The sequence below is a fragment of the Myxine glutinosa genome, chromosome 4, assembly GCF_964187855.1.
Source record: "Myxine glutinosa chromosome 4, kmMyxGlut1.1, whole genome shotgun sequence".
Taxonomy (NCBI): Eukaryota; Metazoa; Chordata; class Myxini; order Myxiniformes; family Myxinidae; genus Myxine; species Myxine glutinosa.
In genome coordinates, this window is record NC_136264.1 from 142,440,778 (window position 1) to 142,463,139 (window position 22,362).

The following is a 22,362-nucleotide window of genomic DNA, read 5'->3' on the forward strand; positions in this document are numbered from 1 at the left end:
ACATCATTATACATACCCGTACCAAGTTTGAATTGCATCACTTTAGCCGTTCTCAAGTTATAGATCTATTACAGACTTTGACGTTTGACCCCTTGACTCCAAATTCTAATCATTTAATATTTACATCATTGCACATACCTGTACTAAATTTGAATTAGATCACTTCAGCTGTTCTCAAGTTATAGATCTATTACAGACTTTGACGTTTGACCCCTTGACTCCAAATTCTAATCATTTAATATTTACATCATTATACATACCTGTACTAAATTTGAATTAGATCACTTCAGCTGTTCTAAAGTTATAGACCTATTACAGACTTTGACATTTGACCTTTGACCCCAAAATATAACCACTTAATCTTTACATCATTATACATACCTGTACTAAGTGTGAATTAGATCACTTCAGCCGTTCTCAAGTTATAGACCTATTACCAACTTTGACATTTGACCTCTTGACTCCAAATTCTAATCAGCTCATCTGTACATCATTCTAAATAACTGTACCGAAATTGGTCAGAATCCCATCACTGGTTCACAAGTTATCGTGGTAACAGGATTTTTACCTAACATGAAATTTGACCTTTGACCTCGTGACCCCAAAACACTTGCCGAGAGTTGATATCATCTCAAACACAAAGTGCAACTCCTCCCATTCTGCCATCACGGTCAGAACGACAGAGAGTAAATGCTAGTACATTAAAACATGTGGACAGACAGACAGACGGATGGATGGACAGACGGACGGACGGACAGCCGGACGGACAACCTGAAAACATAATGCCTCCGGCGACTTCGTCGGCGGAGGCATGAAAAAAATCCTTATATCATCTTTTCCTATATAATAAAATGCTTATTCTGTTTGTTTATTTGTTTTTTTCTGGTGGAGAGGTTATGTTTTCACCCATGTCTGTCTGTCTGTCTGTTTGTCTGTCTCTTTGTCTGTATGTCAATCGCCTACAGGTTGCATTTTTACTCCGATCTTCATAAAATTTAACCACCTGGTAGTGGTAGTGACAAACTGGAAGCCTATTGTTTAACCCTCTGGAGTCTACTACTATTATTATTATTATTATTATTATTATTATTATTATATATTACGCACATCGAATCCAGAAGGCGGTAATTGCGCAGTAAATTTAAATGCGGTTAGAGCTGATAAATTCGGCTTGTAGACATTTCGGCGCATGCGTGAAGCCGATAGAATCGGCTTGTAGACTCCAGAGAGTTAAGGTCAATTAAATAGGTCAAAAGGTCAAGGCCACATAAATCGTCAATTTCCAATTTCATTTATTGCCATTTAACCCCTAAGCCATATCTGAAACAATATTATACTTCATAGCCCGAATCCTTCTCAATCGAGTTTGCGACTCTCCAAACTCCACAAGCCCTTACCATGCCCAACAGCCTTTTGTGTGTGAACACCTCGTTTTTGCCATTTTTCAGCAAATAAAGCCGATTATTTTGCATTTTCTGCTCTGTAGTTCTCGACTACCATTATTAATGTGACACATTGGGAAAGAGCTCGTCCTGACTCTACCAAGTTTATTCCTTCACTGTTCTATTTCGTCCTGTCACTCTTCCCACACACAATAATTAAATATCTGACTCCACAATTCCCATTCTCATGATTCCATTTGATTGATCTCCTCCCATTCCCAAAATTCCCAGACACTCCACAATTCAATTCCCATCATGGGACTGATTTTTTAGCAATACTTCGCACACATGCAAAATAAATTAATTTTCTTAAAACTGAGGGATTACTTTGAGATAGTGGACATTGTAAGGTCACTGAAATTGAGTTACTCTGTTGGTCCTGATGAAATCAGTACAAGTCTATTAAAGTGAATCATAGGTAACATTCTTACTTCCCTAGTACATATTTTTAACCTCCCACTATCTTTAGGTGTTTTTCCAACTTAAAAGTCAATTTTTCCAACTCACTTAAAAGTCATAAAAGTGGCTATAAAATACAGCAGGTTTATTACATGAGAAAAAGCCCTGCTGCTTTGCAGGAAATGTAAATAAAACATTAAAGGAGGCACAGATCATAAAATTGAGTTCATGCAGTATTGCCACACTCCAACTTGAAATATTATTTGCCTCTTAATGTGTTATTCATATTGTATAATTCGAATAATACTACCCCACATATTATATTGTAATACCTGGATGTTTCATGAAAAACGCAACCGTATTAAAGTTATGTGAATTTTTTCCGTATCCGGATCCGTATTCGGGTCTTCATCAAAATCGAATTGATTCGTCCTCTCCCATATCTAATCCGTCCATACAGTTTTGGCCGAATCCGTCCATAACTTTTTGAGATATCTTGTTCACAAACAAACAAACAGGGGTGAAAACATAACCTTCGGTGGAACTAATAAATAAAATATAGTTATTACAAAATGCCCTTTTCATGTTCCGACTGAATTCTAGTCAACTGCTCACATCTTTTTCCTATATGCTCCAGTTTAACAAAAATGTTCACTCCTCTCCCACGAGACTGTCCACGAAATATCACCCTTTGAATTCAAAAACTGTAATGGCCCACAAATTGACGAGATACTCCGGTCCCAACATCTGGAATTATCCACCACTTTATATCCTAAAATTGAGATCAATATACCACTTTAAAAATCTGTGCAGAAAATACTTTTAAATCTTAATCCTTACTGAATTATTTTATTGAATTGACTTCACAGCTGACATATTATATTCCTTTTCTCACCTAAAAAATGTTGTTATGCAAAATCCCACTTGTATACAGTATGCAAAATTGTCCATCACGTCGTGCCAAATAATTTAACAGGCATAATGAGGGCAAGAGGACCTTCAATTAATTTTCTTTTTGTGATATTGTGCTCATGTAGTTGTAGTTGTGAAATTATAAAAGGGCTGTCAGCCTTTTAAGTTACTGCTTAATTTGACAGCTAGTCTGTATGATTATGATTATTTGTACAAATGTTCATGGGAGTCAATTTATTTATATATTTATTTATATTACACGCATACACACACACACACACACACACACACACACACACACACACACACACACACACACACACACACACACACATATATATATATATATATATATATATATATTGTTGCAGATCTCGAATTACGGCGCTCCCCTTACCGAGGGGGGTTTAATCCCCTCGTCTATTAAGCTGGCCGTCCGAGTCCTAGAAGATATCGCGCTCCTTTGCGGGGGTTGAGATTGACCAGGGTGACTGGTCAACGGGTTCCCAGATACCTTTGCCAACCTCTCCGCAAAGCAGGACGATACTTCTGCTCGAGCCACGGACAAGATGGAAGATTGCCGAGCGGTTTAGCAATCCAAAGCTCGAGCCGTTAGCAATAAAACTAACCTGATTCTGAGAGGTTCTAATCGTGCCACAGATACTCAATGGGGAAAAGACAAAGACAATTGGACGAGAGGAAACCAAAAGGTAAGGAAAGAACAAATATGATTTATTAACTACACTAAAAGAGGAAACGAAAGGCAAGAATATACAAAAGAAGGAAATAAAAGGACATAGGGCAACCTTATACACTCTTATATAACACGCCCAGGACAATACAAACACATTTACATGAATGGGGTGGTGGTGGTGGGAAGGAAGAGAAGGGTCCAAGCAGATGGTTCCAGGCTCCGGGTCCGCCGCGAAGAATGGCAGGCAGCTGGTGTCGTTGGCGCGCGACCGGACCTTATAATTATGCGGGGGACTGGGATGCCGCGTACGTAATCTTCGTGCCAACTCTCTCTCGCCCAACGTTCGTCTCAGAGGGTACCCTCACGCAGGTCGCTCCAACAACGTGACATTCAATCGAGCGCGCCCCGCGCAGTTCGTTCACAATCAGCATCCCCCAGCGCAGTCTGTCATCAATGGCCTCCCCTCGCGCATCTCCATGAGAGGGCTTGGCGCTTGCGCTTTTATAACCCACTTAGAAATCAAGCCGCGCTTCATCGAGCCACGCCTATTAACGAGCTCACCTCAGCCCTGGTTGGCTGGTGGGGGCTTACCGGCCACGCCCTGGTGGTGAGTTGACGTGGCCACACCTCGTTCTTGCCGCCCCGTCCCCTTCTTCTCCAAGCCTGACCTCGTGTTCAATGGCGGCTGAGCCAGGCAGCGAACGCTACTGGCAAGCCAAGGAACACAATTTGGAGGAAGGCTACGCCGCAATATGAATTGACAAGGGGGCCTACTCTTATTTAATTAATACAACGCAGATTCAACTATTGGGAACAGATCCTTACCTGAAACACATACTAATGAAATTACTAAAGAAGAGCCTATGGTGTCCTACGTGTTGCAATATGACCTAACTAGGGTGCGACCTTTGGCCTTTACACAAAAGTGGGAATATTTACAGGGGATTATTTATAAGGGATATTACAATATTTACAAAGTGGAGGGTTCTAAAAACCACAACAATATATATGTTGTGTGTCTCCCCTGTAGTGAACACAGCAGGGTGACGGATGGCCAACCGAGCTTTAACTCTGAGGCGTACACTCAACTATGGCAGTAGTGACACGGGGGGGGGGGGGGGTAATTGGAGGGCAGCAGGGTCCTTACCTGTACGGCAAGACGCGAGAAGGGTTATCCGATTCCCACAAACAAATAAAAGGACAAGACAAGGAATTGAAAGTCAACAATTGAAGGGTTTAATAAAAATCAATGACACTAAATTCCTAACCAAGGGATTCTCCATACAGACTCAAATACAGGCACAGGGAGAAATAAATGAAAGTAAAAATGTGGTGTGTAGTGTTTGCTTGGTACTCAGCTTGGCGTCCTTGACCGTCCCGGGCCATCACCGGTCCCGCGTCCCTGCGCAGGAAAACGCACGTTGGCGCAAAGTCACGTTCACCGCCTGCCGCCGATGCGAAGCAAACAGGCCAGAGCTTCTCCCATGTCCTTCTCGTTTGGCTGCACCGAGCTCCGATCGTCCCGGACTTCCCAGGTGCACATGGCACGAAACGCAGCCGTCACGAGCCAACACCAAGGAGAGGAAAGAGAAGGATGCGTCTGCTCGCAATGAAGGCCAGGACAGAAGAGAGTAAATGTGACTGTACGCGATGGAAGCCAGGACCAAGAGAGTGTATAAACTGCGAGACTGCTTGTCACTAACCCAGCACAAAAGAGCGAATGCGAAGTGTGCTGTCCGTAATAAATGTCGGAACCAAGAGCATATAAACTGTGACCGCCTGCAATGAAAGCCACGAACCAAGAGAGCGAAAATGGCAGGACGTGTCCTTTTTGTCTCTGGTGCTCGAACGTTCGATGATGACATCACACATTCCAATCAACGAGCGCCACCCACTCACCCCAACATTCTTTACCCAATCGTTCTTCGGGGTGTGGCCTCACGGCCACTTCTTGACGCCCCTTGAGAGGACTCGGCTGGGTGGTGCCAAATAGTGTTCGGATCCGGTCGGCGATTATGTTATTTAATTGTAGGCGTTGATCGCATGGCTGGTGTTGTAACTGCCATAAGGAACAAAGGGGAAACCACAGAGGCAACCACACACAGGGAATATACCCTTATACCCTAACTAATTAACATAGCTCCACCCCTCGCATGGAGACAAATATACACTTACGCGACATCCGGCCCTACTAAGTTACAGGAAGGTTTCTTCTTCTTGGCGACGTTCGGAGCACACTACCCTATACAATCTTACCTGGCCTAAGGTATTCCATTGCTACCCCCACAAACGTAACAATATATATATATATAAATATATAAACTTTGGCATGAGAACATTTTAGGCCATCACCTTTGCATGTCACAAGCAAGTCTTATGTTCGACAGGCGATGCGTACTTTGCCAAATTGTTGAACATTTTATTGCACATCGATATGCATAATACCTTTTTACATGGTGAATATGGTCTCCAATAGGACTTTTTCATAGCAAGCTCCAAACAAGGTCGTATTCTGTCGTACAAAACACACCGCAAAAATAATTACTTTCTCCCTCAGTTGTTTTATCTGTCACATATTATTGATTATCAAACTAAAACTACAACTACAACTAATACTTTAATGGCCACAATTAATTCCAAACTTATTGGGTTGGCCAAGAGGACACGATAAGTGACCACTTCTCTTCCTCTTCAGATATACAGTGCATTCAGAAAGTATTCAGACCCCTTCACTTTTTCACATTTTGTTATGTTGCAGCCTTATGCTGAAATCGTTGAAATTCATTTTTTCCCTCATCAATCTACACTCAATACCCCATAATGACAAAGAGAAAACAGGATTTTAGAAAGTTTTGCAAATTTATTAAAAAGAAAAAACTGAAATATCACATTGACATAAGTATTCAGACCCTTTGCGATGACACTTGAAATTTAGCTCAGGTGCCTCCCATTTCTCTTGATCATCTTTGAGATGTTTTATACACCTTGATTGGAGTCCACCTGTGGTAAATTAATTGATTTGACATGATTGGGAAAGGCACACAACTCTCTATATAAGGTCTCACAGCTGACAATACATATCAGAGCAAAACCAAGCCATGTGGTCGAAGGAACTGCCTGCAGAGCTCAGAGACAGAATTGTGTCGAAGCACAGATTTGGGGAAGCCTACAAAAAATTTCTGCTGCATTGAAGGTTCCCAAGAGCACAGTGGCCTCCATAATTCTTAAATGGAAGAAGTTTGGAACAACCAGGACTCTTCCTAGAGCTGGCCGCCCGGCCAAACTGAGCAATCGGGGGAGAAGGGCCTTGGTAGTAGAGGTGACCAAGAACCCGATGGTCACTCTGGCTGAGCTCCAGAGATCCTGTGTGGAGATGAGAGAAACTTCCAGAAGGACAACCATCACCGCTTTGCACAAAAAAGGTGCAAAAACAGATCCTAGCAACTACAGACCAATCAGCCTTCTCCCAATTATCAGCAAAGTCATGGAATCCATCATTGCTTCGGATATGAAATCTTTCCTCTTCTCCAATGGCTTGATCTCTGATCATCAATTTGGTTTCAGACCAGGTCACTCTACTCTGGACATGCTGCTTCTGCTGTCTCAACAATGGATGGAGGTTCTCAATGCCAAACAGGAAATTAGAGCTGTCTCCCTCGACATATCACGTGCCTTCGATATGGTCTGGCACCCCGCTCCGCTCACCAAACTCTCCTCCTTTGGTATCCATGGAAATCTCCACGCATGGCTGGCGGACGTCCTCTCTAGTCGTAGTCAACATGTGGCCCTGAATGGGTTTCTCTCATCTCCTCTTCCTGTTCAGGCTGGAGTTCCCCAAGGCAGTGTTCTGGGCCCTGTGCTTTTTCTGGTCTTCATCAATGATCTCTCTGACTCTCTTGAAAATCCTCTCTTTCTCTTTGCTGATGACTCCACTCTCTGCCGCTCCATTCCTCATCCCTCAGATCGGCAGTCTGCAGCCTCCTCACTCTCTGCAGACCTGGACAAAATCACAGACTGGGCAAACAAGTGGAACATGTCTTTCAATCCTGACAAATCTCACACTCTTACGATGTCTCTCCGAAAAGACCAACTGGAAAACCCTCCCATATACTTTCTGAATAATCCTCTCCAAGAAGTTCTGTCACTCAAGCTTTTGGGTCTCACTTTCTGCCATGATCTTTCCTGGGAAAACCACATTTCCAAGCTGGCCTCCAAAGCCAGTCGCCGACTGGGCATCCTCCGTTGTGCGAAGTCCTTCCTTGGCACACCTGAGCTCCTCACCACATACAAGGCTTTCATCCGCAGCTCAATGGAATACTGCTCTCCCCTCTGGGCTGGTGCTCCTGCCTCACACCTAGCTCGTCTTCACGCTGTTGAAACCAAAGCATTCAGAATCATTGGAATCTCCCGCGATGACGCTATCTCCGAGGGCCTTTTACTTACTCACCGCAGGCAGGTTGGTGGTCTTTCCGTCTTCTACCGACTCCTCTCCGGCCTTGCTCCCCAGCTCTCTCTGGGCTCTGTCCCCCAAATATTCCTACAGGTCGCACAAGATCTGCCAGCAACCCTCTTATGGTTAAACTGCCAAAATCAAGACTCTCTGCTCACCTTCACTCCTTCATTCCTCTTTTCTCCCGCCTCTGGAACAAACTCCGTCACTCGCTTCAATCCCACTCCTCCCTCCAGGTTTTTAAAACGGCTGTTCACCACCATCTCTTATCTTCCCCAATCCAAAACCTTGATCTTTTCTACCCCCGCTAATTTCACCCCAAATCCACTTTTTGAGGTGCCCACTTCTTTCCTGGAAGTCCTTGGTGTCCTTGCGTTTAATACCTATCCTGCCCCCCCCCCCCAGGCCCTCTCCCTCCCACACATCTCCCGATGTCCCTGCTCTCAAATGTTGTGTTTGTGTGCTTCCTCCCCTTCTCTCCCCATCTTGTCGACTGCTCCTCTTTTTATATACTTTGTTTGCTTGTTTGTTTGATTTGTTTGTTTGATAAATGTTAGTTATTTCACGAGGCTCGACTCTGTATACAAAAAAAAACAAAAAAAACCTGCAACACTCCACCGATCTGGGCTTTATGGCAGAGTGGCCAGACGGAAGCCTCTCCTCAGTGAAAGACACATGAAAGCCCGCTTGGAGTTTGCAATAAAGCACCTAAAGGACTCTCCGATTGTGAGAAAAAAGATTCTGTGGGCTTTCATGTAATGGCGCACCCAACTTTCATCTCAAGTCATCTCCAGTCAGTCATCCCAACAGTCATCTACAATGCTTCAAGCTTCACACCACAGACAACATCGTGCTGCCCTCTGTCATCGTCACTTGACTAATATAGCACTGAGGCATCCAGTGTCAGAATCACAAAACTTCGTAAAACAAACAATCACAAAACTTCGTAAAACAAACAATCACAAAACTCTTGAACGTGTGGCAGGAAGAACTAATGCATGGACTGTGCTTTGTTTCATTCGAATGTCTTTTCCTGTTTTGAAGAAAAGAAATAGAAGGCATTACTTTTCAACACACACTCATACTTTTGAAGAGTCACTCAATTTTAAATTATGACCACTAGTGAGATACCCATGGTACGCACGGGTGGGAGGCCAGAAGCAAACAGGCAATGCAGATATGGCGAATGCTAAAGCACGAAACCAATAAATTCCACATTCCTGTAGCACCCTCAGTCACATGTCAGACATGGACAGCAAGTTTGTGAAGGACTTCCATGAAAAACGTACCCGTTCGCAAACAAATGGGTACGTTCACGTATAGAAACATCGATTGTGGGTCCGTGGCGAAACTGCATATGGCAATCCGCGAAGTTCACGTTTGGAAAGTAGAAACCATCATGGCATGTCGTCATTTACTTGAACTCGATATCTCTTTTTTCATTCCAAACAACATAATTCCAATCACAAATTAATCACAAAATAAACTTTTAACAACATTGTTAATGTTTCCTTCATTGTAAAAACTACCAAGTCAACAGTTAAAAGTATTTTGGGCCGATAGGTGTTACGGCCTTGGCAAGATCGATGGAGACAGCGATCTGTTAGCGTATACACCGCCCAAATAGCTATGTGGAATTCTCTCATGTAGAGATTAAACTCATGTCGTTTGAACTTTGGCCGAGGTCATTATTTACTTTTAATGATGTTTATATACGAATCAAAAATAAGATAATTGGTTTTGGGTCGTCCTTTCCACATATCTCATGGGATTGTGAGTTGGAGAGACGACCATAATAGCAGGGAGGGGGTTGGCATTCTCTCAAGCAGGGATTCAGCCCATGCCCTTATAAAAGGTCTTTGTCCGAGGTCACCGAGTCCAATCGGTGCAGCCGTTTGTGCGGCACCCGGGAAAATAACGTTATGCGGGAGTCCAAACCTGAAAATGCTGGAGGCCAAAGCTGAAATTGGGAAAACAATACAGCCTATTTTACTCCAGGAGATCCCAGGATTACCCACCCAAAATATCGTTGCAATCGGTTCAGCCGTTTTTGCAGTACCTTCGAACAGACGGACAGACAGACAGACAGATGGACATTTGGTGAATTATAGTAAGATTCAATAAAACCACTCCACTCTTTCTCGATGCCAGTATATGATTTGATTTCCAATAATTGTTGTGATGACCAAAACTTAATGGGATCAAGCAAGCAAACTGGGAACATTGTTAAATCATCCATAAGACTTGAAATCGTCGATAAAGCTTACCTTTGGATGAGGAAATAAACAAAAATGATGAATAATATCAGTGACAATCCTAACGGAAGCCACTCCAGAATGTTTTGATTCCTTGGTCTTCTGGGAAAAGATGTTCCTGGAACAGATTGTATATGGCATCATTAAAGGGAGAAATTGAGAAAGATTGCAGATGAAATAGCATCTCCATAGTCCAACATGATAACCTAATGCATGAAGGGTGATTATGAAGTAAATGGTCTGAGATTTTTTTTAAACAAGACTTAACAGTACAATGATGAAATTTGTGTTTTTATATCTTACTCTCTCTTGCCTCTCTATATAGCCCTTTACACATCATTTCAAATTGACAGTCTATTTTATTTTTCTACTTCTACAGTATAATACCAAATGTAATGGGAAAGTAAATATGCAAGGCGTTGACATAATAATTGACCCACTCCCATAAATGAATAGATTGGGGCAAAATTTACAAAATTATTGTGTTATGTATAAAATAATGTCGGGCTGTATAGATATCCAATGGACACTACCACCATGCTGGCAAAAGTTAAATCCTGTGATATTTCTCTGTTTACTTAAGATTGTGTTCTGACCACTCAAATTGACAGATTTTTTGTGTATAGGCCTACTAACTGAAGTGCCCGTCTACCAAGGGTTCCCACAGATACATTTTATTTTGTGGTTTCTGTGATTTCCACAGATAAATATTATATTTTAGCCACAGATAAATATTAATAATATTATATTGTTACGTTTGTAGGGGGTAAGCAATGATTACCTTAGTCAAGGTAGAATTGAATAGGTAGTATGCTCCGAATGTCATGTAGCCATCTTGATGTATACTTGGCAAAAAAAGAAACGCAAGTTGATAAGACGCATTTTTTTAATGTGCATTGTTGTGCACAAATTTATCAATGACAAAGATTTGTAATACCATTTTAAGCACCTGTATTTTCAACCACATTTCTTGAGCGTCATGCCTCACTGAACCACCACAATGGGGGTTGAATGGATTTTCAAACAATCACTTACTGTGGCTTCCAAGGCTAAATTGCATAAGAATGTTGACGTTCCTGTGGTAGTCTATGGTCCATGGAGGCTTGAACCGAATTCACTCAGCAGACGACAATGCCACGAGTTGTTAGGGTAGGGTTAGGGTAGGGTAGGGTAGGGTAGGGTTAGGGTAGGGTTGGGGTAGGGTTAGGGTAGGGTAGGGTTAGGGTAGGGTTAGGGTAGGGTTGGGGTAGGGTTAGGGTAGGGTAGGGTTAGGGTTGGGTAGGGTTGGGTAGGGTTGGGTAGGGTAGGGTTGTTAGGGTAGGGTTATGGTTAGGGTAGGGTTATGGTTAGGGTAGGGTTAGGGTAGTTGTTGGGGTTAGTTGTTAGGGTTAGGGTTAGGGTTAGGGTAGGGTTTGACATAAAAACTTGCGTTTCTTTTTTTGCCAAGTATACATAAAGTGCATTCAGAAAGTACACAGAACCCTTCACTTTTTCACTTTTTCTTATGTTGCAGCCTTATGCTGAAATCGTTGAAATTCATTTTTTTTCCCTCATCAATTTACACTCAATACCCCATAATGACAAAGAGAAAACAGGATTTTAGAAAGTTTTGCAGTTTATTAAAAATAAAAAACTGAAATATCACATTGACATAAGTATTCAGACCCTTTGCTATGACACTTGAAATTTAGCTCAGGTGCTTCCCATTTCTCTTGATCATCTTTGAGATGTTTCTACACCTTGATTGGAGTCCACCTGTGGTAAATTCAATTGATTGGACATGATTTGGAAAGGCACGCACCTGTCGATATAAGGTCTCACAGCTGACAATGCATATCAGAGCAAAAACCAAGCCATGAGGTCGAAGGAACTGCCTGCAGGGCTCAGAGACAGGATTGTGTCGAGGCACAGATCTGGGGAAGCCAACAAAAAAAAATCTCTGCTGCATTGAAGGTTCCCAAGAGCACAGTGGCCTCCATAATTCTTAAATGGAAGAAGTTTGGAACAACCAGGACTCTTCCTAGAGCTGGCCGCCCGGCCAAACTGAGCAATCGGGGGAGAAGGGCCTTGGTAAGAGAGGTGACCAAGAACCCGATGGTCACTCTGGCTGAGCTCCCGAGATCCTGTGTGGAGATGGGAGAAACTTCCAGAAGGACAACCATCACTGCAACACTCCACCGATCTGGGCTTTATGGTAGAGTGGCCAGACAGAAGCCTCTCCTCAGTGAAAGACACATGAAAGCCTGCTTGAAGTTTGCAAAAACGCACCTAAAGGACTCGCAGACTGTGAGAAACAAGATTCTGTGGTCTGATGAAACCAAGATTGAACTGTTTGGCTAAGTGCCCACAATGAAAAACACATTTATTTTGGTTCCTTTATATTTCCCTTTGTCTGTATTCGGGTCTGAGGGGGACGTCCTGTTTAGGACAGTTTTATCACAGTTTGTTTGTTTTTATCGTGCAGTCTTTGTTACTGGGATTTTCTTATTTTTGTAATAAAGCCGGTATTTTTGTATATTTTAATCCTGTGTTGGCTTGGAATTGATTATCCGAGTGCGAAGATGTCAGGTGGAAGCCGTCCAGGTAAGTTCGTCATTCTCCTTTCCCTAGTGTGTAAAGAATACCGTCATTATTGGATTGAACGCCTTGGAGTTGAAGCTCGTTTGGTCAGCCGTGTCGCCCTGCGGTGTTCACTACAGGGTAGACACACGACAATATTATAGATAAATTTAGCTATAACCATGTTCTGTGATAGTTGCATTATTTAATTAATTTCAAATTAAATTATTTGGTGTGTGCATATATCTTTACAATTTAAATCTAGCTTAAGTTTCTCCAAAAATGTCATGTGCTCATTTTAATTTATGAAGAATGCAATCACTGGAGTTTCAGCTACCTACTGTCGTGCGAATACCCTCGGTTAAGACCGTGGGATCGCGGATAGCCTGCCCGAGCTTTAACTCCGAGGCGACGATCAATTGCGGATTTAACTATGCAAGCACGGGAGGAAGAAGCGGGAATTTACCTGACGCGATCCGAGCAATCGTCAACCCTGCAAATTAATCTCACACGAACACGGGATTTGGAATGAAAAGGAAAGTAATAAAAGGGTTTATTCAAAACAAATATCGGGACAGGGAAACGCGATGATCAAACTAGAACTTAGGTTGGGACATCCCCACTCACACTTCGGATACAAACAATGGGAGATTGGATAAAATAAATGTCTCGTCGTGTTTGTGAACTGTGGTGCGTCTTATCTGTGCCTGGCAGTGTAGCGTCGGGTCGATCAGGCACCTTCCGACGCGGCTCTGGTCAGCGCGAACCACTCGGTCCCGTCTGCTGGCATTCCACCAGCCAACCCCCGTTCACCAGGCCTCTCGCGCCAAGCGAGTGAGTGTGCAATGGTCTCCGGGCTACTGCAGCTCGTGCGCTCGCCGTCCGCAAGTGAACGCCGGGGAAGATAATCGTCGGCGCTCCAATGTCTTTCCACCATCTATCAAAGCGAACTCCAACCGGGAATGAAAGCAAGGGCAGAAGGCAGGTCCAAGCGGGAAGGAAAGGCAAAACAGAAGGAAGGCCCGGGCAGGAACGAAGCCAAAACGAGAAGAGCAAAATGCTGGCGAGCCAGTTGTTTTGTCACTCGCGGTATGACGTCAGCCCTCCTCTACCCCAACCAGCGCGGTGCCCCTCGACTTCTCGAATCTTCTCACTGCGTGCCGTCCTCCCATTGGCCGAGCGCCTCCTGCCCCCTGGTAATGCCATCTGCTGGTGGCCAACCACAAGTCCTGCTTTACCCTCCAATCATGGGGAAGCTCTCTGCCTGGCACGATGTTTGTCGCCATGGTGGCGTACTGCGCGGCTGCTGCCTGTTGGCTCTTCCAAAGTCATTGTGGCGGCGGGGAAATTATTTAATTAATGTGGTGCACTAAGGGCCTATCTAAGTGTCTATAGGATGTATTGCCATAAGGGACACTGGGATGCTCACAGAGGCAACGACACACAATGGAGTTAGCATATTCCCGAATTCTACTTAACATGCCCCGCCCCCTCATAGCGGGGGACGAAGATACGCACTTATTCCGACATACGGGCTAAACACAGAACTTATTACAGGTGAGGTTCCCTCTCACGACAGCCGGACACCTACCTATGCAGATCTACCTGGATCTAGATATTCCTCTACCCCTAATTTTCATAACAATACGCATGTACATACATACATATAGCACCCTTCACAAGTATTGGAGTAGGGAAGTCAAATTTGTTATTATTGCTATATACTCAATAATTTTTCATTTGATATCAAAAGAAGACATGAGGCAAGAGTACAGAAGATCAGCTTATATTTCTTGGTATTTCTATACGTGTATGTTTTACCATTGTAGAACAAAAACACTTTTTATGTTCAGTCCCCCCACCCTTATTTTGATAAGCATAAGCATTGGAAGAGATTAACTTAAAGTAAATTAAAGTCGTATAATAGTTAGTATTTGGTTGCATAACCCTCACATGCAATAACTGCATCAAGCCTGTGACCCATTGACGTCAACAAACTCTTGGTAGCTATCTTTGAGATTCTTTTCCAAGCCTTTCCTGGAGCCATTTTCAATTGTTGTTTGTTTGGGGGGGTTTCTGACTTTAGTCTCCTCTTCGACAAGTGAAAAGCATGCTCCTTTAGATTTAAATCAGGAGATTGACTTTGCCAGTCTAAAACCTTCCACTTTTTTCCGTGATGAAATCCTTGTTTTTGTTTTCAGATAAATTGTACAATTATTAATTGAAAACGCACTACAGCAAATTTCCACTTCATGTCGTGGATGCGTTCCTAGAAAGTGCAATGTTTTTTTTTGTTTGTTTGTTTTTTTTGTATACTGAATCGAGGCTCGTGAAAGAGCTGACATTTACTTCACAAACAAATCAAACAGACAAACAAAATATATAAAAAGAGGGAGCGGAAGACAAGAGAATGGGAAGCACACAAACACTTGAGAGCACACAACATTTAAGAGCAGGGAGATGTGTGGGAGGGAGAGGGCTTGGGGGGAGGAGGCGTGGGAAGGGGGGGGTGGGAGGAGTATAAAACACAAGGACACCAAGGACTTCCAGGACAGAAGTTGGTATTTCAAAAAGTGGAATTGGGGTGAAATTATCGGGGATAGAAAAGATCAAGGTTTTGGATGGGGGAAGATAAGAGATGGTGGTGAACAGCTGTTTTAAAGACCTGGAGGGTGGAGTGGGATTGAAGAGAGTGAGGGAGTTTGTTCCAGAGGCGAGAGAAAAGAGGTATGAAGGAGTGAAGGTGAGCAGAGAGTTTTGATTTTGGCAGTTTAACCATAAGAGGGTTGCAGGCAGATCTTGTGCGACCTGTAGGAATATTTGCGGGACAGAGCCGAGAGAGAGCTGGGGGGGCAAGGCCAGAAAGGAGTCGGTAGAAGACGGAAAGACCACCAACCTGCCTGCGGTGAGTGAGTGAGAGGCCCTTGGAGTTAGCTTCATCGCGGGAGATTCCAATGATTCTGAATGATTTGCTTTCAACAGCGTGAAGACGAGCTAGATGTGAGGCAGGAGCACCAGCCCAGAGGGGAGAGCAGTATTCCATTGAGCTGCGGATGAAACCCTTGTACGTGGTGAGGAGCTCAGGTGTGCCAAGGAAGGACTTCGCACGACGGAGGATGCCCAGTCGGTGACTGGCTTTGGAGGCCAGATTTGAAATGTGGTTTTCCCAGGAAAGATCATGGCAGATAGTGAGACCCAAAAGTTTGAGTGACAGAACTTCTTGGAGAGGATTATTCAGAAAGTAGATGGGAGGGTTGTCCAGTCGGTCTTTTCGGAGAGACATCGTAAGAGTGTGAGATTTGTCAGGATTGAAAGACATGTTCCACTTGTTTGCCCAGTCTGTGATTTTGTCCAGGTCTGCAGAGAGTGAGGAGGCTGCAGACTGCCGATCTGAGGGATGAGGAATAGAGCGACAGAGAGTAGAGTCGTCAGCAAAGAGATAGAGAGGATTTTCAAGAGAGTCAGAGAGATCATTGATGAAGACCAGAAAAAGCACAGGGCCCAGAACACTACCTTGGGGAACTCCAGCCTGAACAGGAAGAGGAGATGAGAGAAACCCATTCAGGGCCACACGTTGACTATGACTAGAGAGGAAGTCCACCAGCCATGCGTGGAGATTTCCATGGATACCAACAGAGGAGAGTTTGGTGAGCAGAGCGGGGTGCCAGACCGTCTCGAAGGCACGTGATATGTCAAGGGAGACAGCTCTAATTTCCTGTTTGGATTTGCGGACCTCCATCCATTGCTGAGAAAGCAGTAGCAGCATGTCCAGAGTAGAGTGACCAGGTCTGAAACCAAATTGATGATCAGAGATCAAGCCATTGGAGAAGAGGAAAGATTTCATATCTGAAGCAATGATGGATTCCATGACTTTACTGATAATTGAGAGAAGGCTGATTGGTCTGTAGTTGCTGGGATCTGTTTTTGCACCTTTTTTGTGCAAAGCGGTGATGTTGGCAGATTTCCAAGCAGATGGCAAATGACCTTGAGCAAAAGAGAGTGTGAAGAGAACAGAGAGAGGGAGTGAAAGAGCAGAAGAACAGGATTTTAGGACCCGTGGGCTGATGCCGTCAGGTCCAGTTGCAGAATCAGAGTCGAGGGTTGACAGAAACTTTTCCACCTTGTCAGGAGGAAAGGACACAGAGTCCAGGAGCAGCTGGGTACGACTGGGTATGGTGGGTACAGAGAGGGATGGGTTTGGGACACAAGATTTAGAGGCAAACACAGAGTTGAGGCATTCAGCTTTTTCACGCACGGAGTCAGCCGTGTGGCCGTTTGAGGTGAGGGAGGGGATGGAGGGGGAACAAACGCCAGAAACAGATTTGACCAGACGCCACCAGGATTTGGAAGAGGGAGACAGATAAGAGAGTTCTGTCCTGAGAACGGAGAGATATTGTTTCCTGGCTCTCCTGAGGGTGGACACACACTTGTTTCGGGCTTTGTGAAAGGAAATGAGATTTCCTTCCTTTGGATTTGCTTTCCAGGAGACGAAAGCAAGTTGTTTCTGGGCAATAGCCTCACCACAAGATTCCCTGTACCATGGACGGGAGGAAGGGTATGACAACTGAAGACGAGATGGGATCAATCTGTGCATGAGAGAGAGCAGTTTACTTTGGAAGAATTCCCAGGATGAGTTGATGTCAGAGGCGGTAGAGATGGGAGACCAGTCCAGATGATTAATGGCTGCTTGAAGACCATGCCAGTTGGCCTGAGTGAAATGGGCAGACTCGTCGACGCTGATGAGGCTCTCTGAGAATGGTCAGAGAGATGTCCACTTTAACAAGCACATGGTCAGATGAGCCGATTGGAGCAGAAGAAGAGCAGCAGACATTTTCAGGGAAGTTAGTCATAACCAAGTCCAGAAGTAGTCCGTGGGCTGAGTAGGGTTTACATGCACCCCCCCCCCCCCCCCCCCCCACAACTTAACTTCCCGGGTATGTCCATGTACCCCCCACCTTAGGGGTTAGGAAAAAACATGTTAACAGAAAAAAAACTCATTCCCCCCTTAGTTTGACCTCTGGTGACCTCATTAGTGACCTCATTTGCATATAACACATATCATTGTAAAGAGTGTCCCAGGACAAACATTTTGAGGGGTCATATGCAACCATAGGATGACTAGGTAAAAAATTATGGCCATTTGAATTTCGCCTACCCCTAATTTTCGGAAATCACTGACACAGGGGGGGTAACATCAAAATATGCGTGGGAGGTACCTTGGGAATGAGTTTTTTTCTGTTAACATGGTTTTTCCTAACCCCTAGGGTGGGGGGTACATGGACATACCCGGGAAGTTAAGTTGTGGGGGGGGGGGGTGCATGTAAACCCTACTCAGCCCACGGACTAAAGAGAAGATGCTCCGTTGATTGAGATCCGGGTCGGGAAATTGACAGATTGCGTCAGTCCCAGTGAGTCACAGAAGTCCTTTGCTGAAGAGCCATGGCTGGTGAGAGAGGTACCCACACCCAGCCAACTGGCATGGTGACAATTGAAATCACCACATATGAGGAAGAGAGAGTTGGGATGGGTAGATAGAAGTTGGTCCATGTTATCAGACAGCGAGATGTAGATGGAGTCATCACTGTTTGGTGGACGGTACAACACACATATGAACAAAAGGTGGGAGCGAAGGGGAAGCCGTAGCCAAAGGTATTCCTGGGGGTGAGGTGGAGAGAGGGCAGTGCAGGGCGAGTGAGGAAGAGAGTTTTTTATATAGATAGCAACCCCCCCCCCCCCCCCCCCTCCAGGACGAGGCTCAGGTCTATCATACCGGAGGAGGGAGTAACCTGGGAGAGATACCAAGGAATCAGAGACATCATGAAGGAGGAAAGTTTCTGTTAAGCAGATCACGTCTGGTTTGTCAGAAGCAACCTGTATGGAGAGATCAGTCAAGTTTGAGCGAAGGCCCCGGATGTTTGAGGTCCATACTGTTAAAGAGGAGGAAGGGGGAGCATCGGATACAGAACAGGGGGGGGGGGGAGCGGTAGGGTATGATGTGGAAGAGGAGGAAGAGGTAGGGAGAGCTGTTGAAGGTGTGTCAGAGATTTCAGAACAGCTTGGAGAAAGGGAAGAATGGGGCGGACAAAAGGTTTGATGGTGATTGGGTGAGGCGCAGTAAGGTGTTGTTTGAGGAGGGGGAAGAGTGAGGCAGAAGGTTGAGGGAGATGAAGGTGAGAGTTGGAAGGGGGAAGAAGCGGGGAGGACGCTTTGAGGAGGAGGGGTGAGAGGGGAGTCTAGGAGGGGAGGAGTGAGGGAGGGTCTCAGAGGGGAGGGGCGTGGGGGGAGTTTAGGAGGGAAGGGGCAAGGGGGGAGATCTGAAAGGGATGGGTGATGGGGAAGATTTGGAGGGGAGGGGCAAGGGAGAAGATTTGAAAGGGATGGGTGATGGGGAAGATTTGGAGGGGAGGGGTGAGCGGTGGATTTTGAAAAATGTACGATTAATGGGAAACGAACATTTCTTGCAAAATGAGTTTCTTGAGACCTTCGAGTCAAAAATACGTTTGAGGACGCTGAAGGATGGGTGGAGTTCTGGAGAGTTTAGGGAATGAATGAAAGAGGCACTGTAGCTGTAAGAGATGGAATTTTTTTTTGGAATGAATAGATTTGGTGAGCAAGTCGAAAGCATCCTTTTATAGAACAAGAAGAAAAAAGTGTTATAGAATATGACAGAATACCATTCTTCAGGGGACAGATGAAACATTTTTTTACTGACGTGAACACGTGATCACGAACAACGTGGTCAAAGAACGAACGAACAAATAAGAACGAAACGGATAAGAACAGAGAAATTCTTATAAACTATATATTTATAAGAAAGCCACATTCAGCAGACGAGATAGTTCCATGGGCGTAGTGTTATAATGGGATTGTGCATTCCCAGGGCACATTTATGGCCACCCAAACATAACTATTACCTCAATCAACCCCATAGAGCTTTTGTGGACGATCAAGAGATGCGGCTAAGACAGCGGTTTCCACTTCCATCAAACCGACGTGAATTGGAGGACTTTCTTGTGGAAGAATGGTTCCTGCAGAACACTTCCAGAACCTTGTTGCCTCCATGCCACCTCGTATCCATCCTATACTAGATGCACATGGTGGTCCAACGCCCTACTAAGTGATATTCTGCTGGTGTTTCCATTTTTTTTGTCCACTACCTGCAGATGTGAGATTTTTTTTTTTGATCTGAGTCGTTTATTAGTCTCGCCTGAAGGAGATGGGAGACTACTGCAGTGTGTGTGTGTGTGTGTGTGTGTGTGTGTGTGTGTGTGTGTGTGTGTGTGTGTGTGTGTGTGTGTGTGTGTGTGTGTGTGTGTGTGTGTGTGTGTGTCAGCATCCATATATCTTCGTTTGAAAAATGTTTCTCTGCAACTGCTTGTCCGATCGATGCAAAACTTTAAACATATGAGCGACTCTCCATGGTTACATGGTATAGCAGCCATATTGGATTAAAGAGAAAAAAAGAAAAAATAATTATCCTAAACTGCTCAATGGGAAAAAACTAAACTTGCCATACTCCTCATGAGGTATGTAGGTTTGATTACTATGATGCCATCGATGAAGTGGTATTCCACCCATAATTGGTTGAATTGAAATCCTTGTCCAAAAATCTGAAACTTCTGAAAATCTGTAACTGATCTACGACACGATGTGAGTGAAGAATTAAATTTATGACATTCACAACCCATGCCAAGAAACTAAGTGACATAATAGGATGCATGGATGATACGAGTATATGGGCCATAATAGTAGTGGGCCATAATTCAGAAGTAACGTGTTCAGTTAACGATGGTATTTTTGTTCAGAATGAACGTGCAAGGCTAGACTATGCGCTCGACGAGTTCCGTTCTAGTTTGTGAAGCTTTTATCTCTTCTTGGTTCTGGACAGAAAACACGCTATGGGTACCACACTGCATTTTGGTATTCATATTTACTGAATGTATAAGTATTTCAAATATAAATGCTCGATTAAAAGGGTTTGTTCTTGAATTGTATTTCTCACCAATACAATATTTTCATAAAATAGGATTCCATAATTGCTCTAATAATGCTGCTCTGTTTTTGGTTCACGAGTTATCAAGTGACCACTATATTCGTCATGTGTGTGGGTCTGTCTGTGTGTGTGTCTGTGTGTCTGTCTGTCCGCAGCATAACTACCCGATGATATCATCTGGTTTCGTATGAAACTTGGGTGGGAGGTTGATATCATGATCTAGTTGTGTCCTACCTAGAGTGGGCGTATTGTGCCCATTGTGGGCGGAGCCACGCCCGAAAAATATGTCTTTTTAGGGGGTAATCGAGTTCAAGCTACATCTTCTCCGAGGGGTTTGGTGGAATCTGACAGGGGTTTCGATGTTTGGTTAGGCCAATGTCATGTGTCTAGCCCCACGGAGCTCAATGTTTCATTTTTTTCCCATTTTATTTATTTATTATTATTTTTTTCATTCATTTCATTTTTCACCGAATTTTCGGTATTGTGTAGCTAACTAACCTCATAACTGATTATACATTATTTTCTATCTCATTTCAAGGTCAGTAACCTTCGTTTTGACATTTCCGGGCCTGGCCTGTCCGGGCCTGTTTCGGTTATAGTCCGTCCTTTGTCATTGAATACCGCTCGCTCGTGAACCATCGTCGTCTCCTGACTTGTTGGAAATGACTTTCTGTTCAGCATTTGCTTTAATAATCGCACAATATTTATTCTGGTAGTGTGGTATATTATATTGTGGATACAAAGTTTAATGCGTTCTTTGAACAGAGGCAGAAGAAGGGGTATTGGACCGCTTCATACAAAACATAGCATATGGAGTGTGGGGATCAAATTTTCCATCATATTTGCATACTTAATACTGTTTGAGCCTTGCCTATTAGGCTTGAAAAAGAAACAATGGAGTATCCAAATTAATAGTGATGTTCCCAGCTTATTTTCCGTCGTTAGTTTGTTACAACTGATTAGGTTTTTTTAAATCATTCTATGTATTCAGTACAATTGATCAATATTTTAGATGCCATTTTTTGATAGGAATACCAATTGTATTTTGCTCTTCCAGAGTTGAAACGTCTATTGTCAGATTCTTGTTGCAGAAGTTTTCATCTTTGCAGCATTTTGTCACCACTTTCTTTCTTTTATAATGCTATGTAGAGAAAGGGAGAGAAAGGTATTGATTAAACATCACAAACCAATAAGTAAGTATCGATGCAACATGTAAGAAATTGTTTTATCACCCTTCTCTCACAGATGCAAAATATATAAATAAAGGTAATTTTGGAGCACGACACAAATTAAATCCTACTATATTAAATAAGTTAATTCTCTGTATGTATGTACAATATGTACATCGGTAAATCATAGGAAAAAACAGGGCTGGCCCGATCTCCATCAAATTTTGCATACATGTTGGTATACCCCAGGGTCAGGTCATGATCAAAAATCTGAGGTTTGGACCATGTGCTCATAAGTATGCCTAGCCTTTGCCACTCAGAGGAACTTTTTCCTGGTTCTGATCCATCAAACCCACAAAAGCATTATCTTGCAAATGGGTCACAGCTTTAAAATGTAAATTTAATACTTGCGGACATAGTTCCGAAAAAACCTGCCTGGATATTAGCCTTAGTTTTCTAAATGTAGCACACAGAGGACTCATTAATGCT

At 43.7% G+C, this 22,362-nt stretch overlaps 1 protein-coding gene across 1 annotated transcript in view; it reads right to left on the reverse strand.

Moving 5' to 3' along the window:
- The window catches only part of LOC144891651 (bone morphogenetic protein receptor type-1B-like), a 129,378-nt gene that overhangs the window by 18,747 nt on the left and 88,269 nt on the right, over window positions 1–22,362 (reverse strand). The window contains exons 5-7 of the mRNA XM_078775314.1: window positions 21,740–21,845; window positions 10,165–10,270; window positions 5,893–5,959 (exon numbers count right to left, since the gene is read on the reverse strand). Of these exons, the coding sequence (XP_078631440.1) occupies window positions 5,893–5,959; window positions 10,165–10,270; window positions 21,740–21,845 (279 nt within the window). The remainder of the gene's footprint in view (window positions 1–5,892; window positions 5,960–10,164; window positions 10,271–21,739; window positions 21,846–22,362) is intronic.